This window comes from Cyprinus carpio, chromosome A22 (genome assembly GCF_018340385.1).
Source record: "Cyprinus carpio isolate SPL01 chromosome A22, ASM1834038v1, whole genome shotgun sequence".
NCBI lineage: Eukaryota > Metazoa > Chordata > Actinopteri > Cypriniformes > Cyprinidae > Cyprinus > Cyprinus carpio.
Window position 1 is genome coordinate 1,482,525 of NC_056593.1, and position 9,603 is coordinate 1,492,127.

The 9,603-nt window shown below is 34.0% G+C and overlaps 1 protein-coding gene across 1 annotated transcript; it reads right to left on the minus strand.

Annotated features, from left to right (window-relative positions):
- Positions 1-700: 700 nt before the first annotated feature.
- On the minus strand, positions 701-5,360 carry LOC109047695 (inhibitor of growth protein 5-like). Its single transcript, XM_042711627.1, has 8 exons — positions 5,216-5,360; positions 4,671-4,742; positions 4,340-4,506; positions 2,611-2,722; positions 2,415-2,514; positions 1,812-1,947; positions 1,673-1,734; positions 701-1,594 (listed from the first exon to the last, which is right to left on the minus strand). Exons 1-8 carry the CDS (start codon positions 5,250-5,252, stop codon positions 1,555-1,557), a joined length of 726 nt encoding a protein of 241 aa, XP_042567561.1. The 5' UTR covers positions 5,253-5,360; the 3' UTR covers positions 701-1,554.
- Positions 5,361-9,603: the final 4,243 nt, after the last annotated feature.

The following is a 9,603-nucleotide window of genomic DNA, read 5'->3' on the forward strand; positions in this document are numbered from 1 at the left end:
TTGTGAAATATTGTGTAATAATTAGCTAGGTTTTGTTTTGTTTTTTTTTGTTTTTGAAGTAGTTGTGGCTTTTTTATAAACTAAATAAAAACTGAAAGAACTGCGAGATATAACCTCACAATTCCGAGAAGAACTGGATATCAAACTCGCATTGCGCGAAAAGGATCTAAAGGATCTCAGAATTGCGAGATATAAAGTCAAAAGATAAAAAGCCGTAATTACTTTTTTTTATTTTTTAATCCATGGCGGAAACAAAAAACAGTTACGAAATATAAACTAAAGAATTGTAAGTTTTAAACTTGCAGTTGCGAGAAAAAAAGTCAGAATTGTGAGACAAACTCAGAATTATGAGATTAAAAAAGTCGCAATCATCTTTTTTTACTTTTTATATCGTAGCAGAAAAAAAGACAATTATGAGATATAAACTCAGGATCGCAATTTTTTTTTGTTTTTGCCACAGAATAAAGTAATTGTGACTTTTTATAAACTAAATAAAAAACTAAAGAACTGCGAGATATAAACTCACAATTGTGACAAAGGATCTCAGAATTGCGAGATATAAAGTCAAAAGATAAAAAGCCGCAATTACTTTTTTTATTTTTTATTCCATGGCGGAAACAAAAAACACAATTACGAGATATAAACTAAAGAATCGAGAGATGCAAAGTCAATTACGTTTCTGTTCCAAGAAAAACATCAATTCTGTTGTTTTTTTTTCTGCCACGGAATAAACAAAGTAATTGCGTTTTTTTTATCTCACAATTCAGACTTTGTTTCTCGCAATACTGATGAAAAAAAGGCATAATTGCGACATTTTAAGAACTGTGAGATCTAAACCTGAAGTTGTGAAAAAAAAAATTACAAAGAAAAATGTCAGAATTGCGAGAAAAATCAGAATCGTTAGAAACAAGCTTCCACAGTAGTTAACCACCTCGAGTTCTGCTAAATATTCTTCGTAAAACACAGCGAAGATTAAAACAGAATTTGCGCAGGAAGAAATTAACATAAACGACGGCTTTTATGAGCTTCATGAGATTTTAGGTTATCGCCTGAAATTATATAATTAGTAACAATAAAACATATCACTTGCACTTCAAAGTTTCGCTTTGCAAATTGATAGTTGCGGAAAAAAGTAGTCGCGTTATATTTTAAGTGCAAGAGCGGCTGCCGAATTCAGCATTTTTTAAAAGTTCGCAAAACATTTAATGAGCAAAGCACAATGACATAATAGTTGCTTGAAGCTTTATAAAAAATGAAAATACATACTAATCAGTAAGTAAAGAAAAAAAATATATATATCTCATATACAATATATCCTAGATTGTCTGAAAATGACATTTTGACAACACAGAATGAAACTTAAACAAATGGAAACATTTCAAGTACTTTGAAAAATAAAAACTTTGTTTCCTCGCGACCCTCGGATATTTCATCACGGCCATATTAAGGAGTATATATTATCATATTTCACCACCTAGACAAAATACATATATATATATGCATACGTATATATTCATATAGAAATGTAATCTCTCAACGTAACAGATGTGCAGCTCATTTCTTCTTCCGGTCCTGGGTGCATCGTGGACAGAACCTGGACGAAAGAAAAGAGACGTTGTTTTTTGACGTCGGAAACAGAGATATTGACGGTTTCTGGCGAACACACACGTACCATTTCCCTTTGGGTTTCGTTGTCAGATCAACGCAGGCGAAGTGAAACCACTCGATGGGACACTGTTAAGAAAGGCATTTTTGTTAAGTATATACTATGAGGAAAGGCTAATCCACGGTTTAAAGCGTTCGTTTCTCACATCTGGGTTGTCACATCCGATCATTTCTCCGTATGACACTTGGTGGCACAGACAGTACGTGGGCTCGTTGGGGTCAACAGGCATGTCTAAGACGTCTGACGGATGAACTGGAAGGATGGATTCAGAGAACTCAGGGCTGTGGAAATACAGAAAACAACGTCAATGTAACTTCATTTTTGAGTGAAATATCCTTTAAAGGAACAGTTTACCAAGAATTAAAAAGGTCATCCAAGATTAGGATGAGTTTGTTTCTTCATCAGGTTTGTGGAAATGTAGCATTGCATCAGTGTCTCAGCAATGGATGCTCTGCAGTGAATGGGTGCCGTCAGAATAATCCACACCACTCCTAAAATACAAGTCCATAATTCATCTTTTGTCTTCTCCAGATGTTCACTGATGGACTGGAGTGCTGTGGATTACTTGTGATGTTTTTATCAGACTCTCATTCTGACGGCACCCATTCACTGCATTGGCGAGCAAGTGATGCAATGCTACATTTCTCCAAATCTGATGAAGAAACAAACTCGTTTCCATCTTGGAGTAAACATTCCGCAGGTTTTCATTTGTGGGTGAACTGTGTCTTTAAAGCATTGCGACGCTCACCTGTTCTTCGTTTTCTTCTTCCGCGGCGAGTCGTCGTCTGAAGATTTGCGTCCTCTTCCTTTCGACCGTCGTTTCTCCTTCAGATTTCCTCGGCCCGGCTCTGTGAAGGACAGCAGTTCGGTTTTATTCTCCTCGTACATCACGTTGACTATCACATATGTTATATTTGGCCTAATCAAGCCACGTTCTGTCTTACTCTTGGCCGTTCTGTTCTCTGGACTTTCGTAGCCGCTGACGTCCAACTTCTCCTTCAGCTCATTCTCAAAGCGAGCGAGATCGGCATCCAGCCTTCGGATGTGTTTGTCCACTTTTGAGAGGAAGCTCACGTTATTTTAATCAAAATTAATGCAGATTCCCAGCACAAATGTACACTAGTTTAATCAAAGTATTCAAAAAGAGCAATGATCGACTATTTATTTCTATGTATAATTTACATTTTTATTATGATTATTATGAGTATGAAATACTTTTGTCTGATGTCATTTTGATTTCTTTATTAATGTCAAAATAAATGTCAATTTATTTCATTTTTCTTATTTTTATCTCTTTAAAATAGTTAAACTAAAAATCACACACATATATATATATATATATATATATATGCATATTCTATTCAATTAAATATTTTAGAGCTGAGTATAAAATACAGAAAGTTATATTTACTACAAAAAAACATCTGATTGTTGATAATTAAACCATATCTACTCAATATTTTAGACCTGTGTATAAAACACTAAATGTATATTTACTATAATAAATCAGATTTTTGACCATAAAACAGTTTCTACTCAAATAAATATTTTACAAATGAATATAAAATATACATAATTATACTTATTATTAAAAAGTTCTGTGATTTTTGACAATAAAATAATTTCTACTCAATTAAATAATTTATAGCGTATAAAATAAAGAAAATTATATTTACTATAAAAAATCTGTGATTCAATATTTCAGAGCCAAGTATAAAATATGGAAAATTATATTTACTAAAAATAAAGATTATGATGTTTGACAGTTTGTACTAAATATTTTAGAGCTGATTATAAATACAGCAAATTATTTAGTATAAAAAAAATTATATGAATTTTGACAAAAAACTATTTCTACTCAATTCATTATTTCAAAGCCAAGTATAAAATATGGAAAATTATATTTACTAAAAATAAAAATATGATGCTTGACAGTTTCTACTAAATATTTTAGAGCTGATTACAAATACAGAAAATTAGATTTAGTATACATTTTTTTATGAATTTTGACAAAAATGCAATTTAATATTTCAGAGCTGAGTATAAAATATAGAAGATTATATTTACTACAAATAAATGTTCAGTGATTTTTGATAATAAAACAATTTCTACTCAATTCAATATTTCAGAGCTGAGTATAAATATGGAAAATCATATTTACTAAGAATAAAAATTATGATGTTTGACAGTTTGTACTAAATATTTAAGAGCTGATTATAAATACAGCAAATTATTTAGTATAAAAAAAATTATATGAATTTTGACAAAAAAAAAAATTTCTATGCGATTTAATACTTCAGAGCCAAGTATACAATTTAGAAAACCATATTTATTTACAAATAAAAATTAGTGATGCTTGACAGTTCTCTCTACTCAATTCAATATTTTAGAGTTGATTAAAATATAGAAAATTAGATTTATTATAAAAAAAAGAAAATTCTATGACAGTTTTGACAAAATATGCAATTTTTATTTTAAATATTTTAGAGCTGATTATAAATACAGAAAATTAGATTTAGTATAAAAAAAATTGAATGAATTTTGACAAAAAACTATTTCTATGCAATTTAATATTTCAGAGCTGAGTATAAAATATGGAAAATTATATTTGCAATAAAAAGTATTTTTTATATATATATATATTTTTTTTTTTATTAAATATGATTTTCTGACCATCTCGTATGTCTGCATGGCGAGCTGCACTTTGTCGTCGCTGTATTCTTTGCATTTGCTGAATCCGTTCTGGATCTTTTGCAGGTGCTCCACTCTCTGATCCGGAGCCAGATTTCGGACGTTTTTAATGTATTCTTCTGCAAGCTTATCGATTTCACATTTCTTTTCTGCAAGAAAAGGGGAAGAAAAAAAACAGTCAGATATTCATCAATGCTCTGTAAATGCAGATCCATCCATGCTGTGTTCTTGGCCATGTTCCAGTGATGCCCAGAAACGCTCCCTAGGTAGACAGCACACTATGATTTGAGACGCAGCCCGCGTGTCCCCTCACCCTCCGCTCTGTTGTCGAGTTCCCTCATGAGTGTGAAGTTTCTCTGGAGCTCACAGGGCAGGTTTTCAATGCCTAGGGTCATAAAAACAACACATTTGTGGTTTAATATACTGTTTACTTGCGTGAGGAAAGTTCTGGATCGAGTCTCTATTTATCTCAGAGCAGAAAACACACAGATACCGGTCTGTTTTTAGTAAACACATGTATTATTTTCACACACACACATAAAATCTCACTGGAGACATGAGTTTGTTTACTAGTTAGCATGTTGTTAGCATACTGGCTAACTACTTTCTGTCCTGTATTTACACCTTGCTGTGGATTTACAGTACAGGTATATATGGTGACCTAAACAACAAAACGAAATGATAAATTAGATTAAATTCTACGCAGTTTCATGCGGTCGAAATAAAGCTAATCAACCTGTTGGCTAGTTAGCTGCGGCGCTAATGCTAATCTGACATTATCCATCGAAACATCCTCAAACTGGAGCTTTCAGAACGCTTTAAATGACGTTAAATCCAGCGTTAATGAAGTATACTCACTATCGAGATAATGTTCGAGATAAATCGCTGTCGCCATGGTGACGATCTTCACTATTTCGCAGCGTGTTTTTCTCCGCCAGCCCGCGTGAGGTGGGACAACACTGGCATGTCATGAATAATTAATGAGGCAGCGCTCTGCTAGTGGCTGATAGGTGGCGTTTTAAAATGCCGTGTTTTGATTGGCTGCCAGTGGGGCTTGGCTCATTAGCGTTCTTTCGATGTCCATCGCCACAGTTCGATAGATATAGCAATAAATAAAACATTCATATAAATGATAATAATAATAATAATAATAATAATAATATTGTTACCATTTAAACTATAAAGTAAGTATTACTGTATGTATATATATATATATATATATATATATATATATATATATATATATATATATATAGAAGACATTATTAAAATAAATGTTAAATATTAAATATTTATTCAATATAATGTTCGTTTTGTTTAATTAATTATCAAATACATCCTAGGTATAATGTTTTAGTCTGTAATATTAATGATCAAATATATAATTATTTAGAATACATCAATAATTTAATTTAGCAGCAATAATATCATAGTTGATTTATTATTTAAATGGTAAATAAACATTAATAGTAGTAATTTGAATACACTATTTACATTATTTAAATATTATTAACATGGTATTCATTCAACGTAATATGGTTCTTTTATTTTATATTATTAATAATCAAATACACAAATGTATACTAATTATATATATAATATGTATTTCTATAATATTATTAATTATCAAATTAATTTAATAATAATTAGATATGCTTTAAAAAAATGGCTTGGATTGGATTTAAAAAAACATTTATCGAAAGCAGTTTATATATATGGGAATATGCATAATTTACTTTTATATTAGAAAAACTCCTTTTGGTAAACTCCGATGTTTATATATCTTTTTAATATTGATCACTCAGTATTCAAAGTGAGTTTCTGAAGTAATAACTTACTGTAGTTTCATACTCTGTTATGATATGAGGTTGTACAGTAGGGGGCAGACTCGTCTGAAATGTCTTTATTATGCAAGACTGATGCATATCTAAGGACTGTATACTGTAAATAGGTTTATGTTATGGATACGCATGACTGTTCATAAATGTATTTGTATGACACAAGTCATTATACATTAATCTTCCTCACCTTTCTTTATTTTTAACGTGGTTCTTGCATGCCTGGTAAAGCAAATATTGATTTAGATGCATGTTATGTTGGAAGAATTGCTTTGCTGAGTGAAGCTTTTCAACTTTTTATTCTGTAGAAAGTACAAACACTTACAAAAATTAAAAGCCAGGCCAGGAGAGGTCAACTAAAGTTGTGTTTTTCCAGACAGTACGAGGCATCTGCCCATTAAAGACAGAGGTCAACTAAAGTTGTGTTTTTTTGTATATTTGTGTTAATGTTCCAATTGAGGGTTTGTTGTGTTGTTTTTGTGGGTTTTGTCTTTTTTGTATAAAGTGAACTCTGTAAAGCGGCAGAATTAGAGTCAGGAGTTTAAGGAACACAGCGTTCCACCGGCAGATGGAAATTACACATGACAAATCCAAGAAAAGGCAGATGGAAAAAAAAAGCTTAGGTGCTCGACGTAGAGAAATCAAGCAAATGTTTGAGTCTGTGGTTTCATCAGCGCTTTGAAAAGAATAGGAGACATATTTGAGTCTGTTGTTTAATGAGGTATTATTGAAACAGGTGCACGGGGCCTGCTGGCAATCAGGTACACGGCCTGTCATTAACCTAGAAGTAATAGACCCTTCAGCTCATGGAAAGCAGCCTCTTTTGATTGTTCGAAACTGGTAGGTGGAGAGCAGTAGCTCAGTAACCAAGGAAGTTATAAAAACTGGGCACAATCGTGCTGTAAATGGAGTCAACAGAGAATGGTGGCAGAGAAAAATGGCTCGGATTGGATTTCAAAAAACATTTACTCATTTAGCTGGACGCTTTTATTGAAAATGGGAATTTCCAAATGGGAAAATCCCAAGCAATTTATCATTTATCACAAAGAAGAAGATATTTTGGAAAATACAGCAACGTTTATGTCATCCGTGCAATGAAAGCCAATGGGGTCCAAAGTCGTTTCGTTCCACAAAACATCTAGAAGGTCCTTTTAGCAAAGTTAGCTTCCAAATGGGAATATCCTAAGCAATTTGTCACTTATCACAAAAGAATATATTTGGAAAATTGCAGCAACGTTTATGTCATCCATGCAATGAAAGCCAATGGGGTCCAAAGTTGTTTGGTTCCCAACGTTCTACAAAACAGCTTGCGCTTTTATCAAAATCAGTTTTCAAATGGGAATGCCCCAAGCAATTTATCACATATCACAAAAGAAGATATTTTAGAAAAATGTTGTTGTTTTTTTTTCTGCATACATACATACATACAATGAAAGTCAATGGGGTCCAAAGTCATTCAGTTTCCAACATTCTTCAAAACAGCTTCTGTTGTGTTCCGCAAAAGAAAGTCATACCGGTTTGGAACAACTTAGTAAACTGTGGTTGTGGGTAATACCTGTGCCAACCTGCGGTTACTTTTACAGTTATAATTGCATTTGGCATATGCTTTTATCGAATGCATTCAAGGCACACATTTTATCAGTTCTTGCTTTCCTTGGGAATCAAACGTACAACCTTGTTATTGTTAGCGTCATACTCCACTGTTTGAGCTACAGGAAGGTTCACTTCAGTGTGCTGAAGTCATTATAAAAATAACCCTGAGATACCGAGTGGTCGGTTGACAGGACCTCCGCACCTGACAGGATAATATCCAGTACCCACAAGTCCAATCTCTGGATGGCAAGTTTCTGCGTTCACACTTTTCCCCTGCATATTGAAATTAATGTGAATCGTCACACGATGCAAAACGCTTGAACGCTTTTCACCTTATTGTCCGCCTCAAATCTCTCTTGCTTTTGAATATAATGTTTGCCAAAATATTGGATCCATGCCTTCGATCTCGATAAAGTCGAATTGTTTGGATAAAATGAACACAGCAGCCTGCCGCGTCGAAGGTAGATGGTTTTTTTAAGTGCACTGATTCTCCCTCGGCGTTGGGGAGATCTAAACGTAATCAATGAAAAGACTAGCGCTACCTTGACAGAACCTGTTAATCATTTCCACCGGGGCTCTAAAAGTCCCCACGAGGTCAGTGCAAGTCCAAGAATTGACCCTGATGGGTTTTGACACGTTTTCTCGGCTCTTCTTAGAAGGTGGAGAAAATCTGTAAATGCAACATTTAAGTCTTTGATTTGTAGTTCTGTCTACCAGAAACATGCTACAATAGAAACTAATTACACACTAGTGATATGTAGATGCAAAAATTCTTGCAATCTACAAATAACATCAATTGGTTATCAATTTTAAGTGGTACTTGTTGCTTGTTGTTCCATACTAGTACGAGTAGTATGCAATTTACTCTAGGCTGATCACTGGATAACGGTCAGATGATCGTTAACTTCCAAACACTGCTGTACGAATCCTTAAAAGCTATTGTTTTTGAAGGACAGCTCTCCCACGCCTTTCGCTGATTGTGATAATTGCGACTGAAATTATGTATGTATGTCAACGGTTTTAACATGCAGATGCGTTTCCATGAATGGTGCGCTCAAGAGGGAAATGGAGCTCCGACTGAATGGAGGGGACAAAATGGAAATGGGCGCGTGACTAGCCATCCTGTTCATTAGCCAAGTCCCATTAATTATTTTAAGTCTCGCTTGCCACAGGTTCTTCGTAAGTGTGGTTAAGATGCAGAACGAAGGACACTCAATTACAGGCGAACGTATCAGATCTTGCTTCATTAGACCCCTTTAATAGAAACAAAATTGCATGTTTGTAGACGTCACAATGTCTTCTTCTTGAGAAGAAGGGCAGCTTTACTGTCAACGGTTCAAGATGACAAAATTAAACGACTGTAATCAGGATGTAATCACAGAGCTAGTGGGCCTAAACAGACCTTCTGATCTGACCTCCACCCATTAGTAACCATTCTGCACACTGAGAAATCCTATCAGGACACCTGGATACAAACCACATCCCCGCTGACAAAATCAATCTCGAGGTGCAGTGCAGACGGTGAGCCACTGCATAAGCGCTCACTAGAAACCATCAGGGCAGAAACTGTGTGGCTTCAGGCAGTTTAATCGCTGGATAAAAGCAGTATACGCTGGTCTAAAACCATTGTCTGTGCAATTTCATTGTTGTTGTTGGTTAAAAGATAAGTTTGATAATTTCCAACCAGCTTTGTATTGTTACTATGTCTGTAGTAAATGAAAATGAACAGTGTGTACTCTTTCCCCTGCACCCAGATATCCACATTTATTTGTCAGCAAAAGGATGCAAAATACATCATTTTGTGTTTTTGAAGGC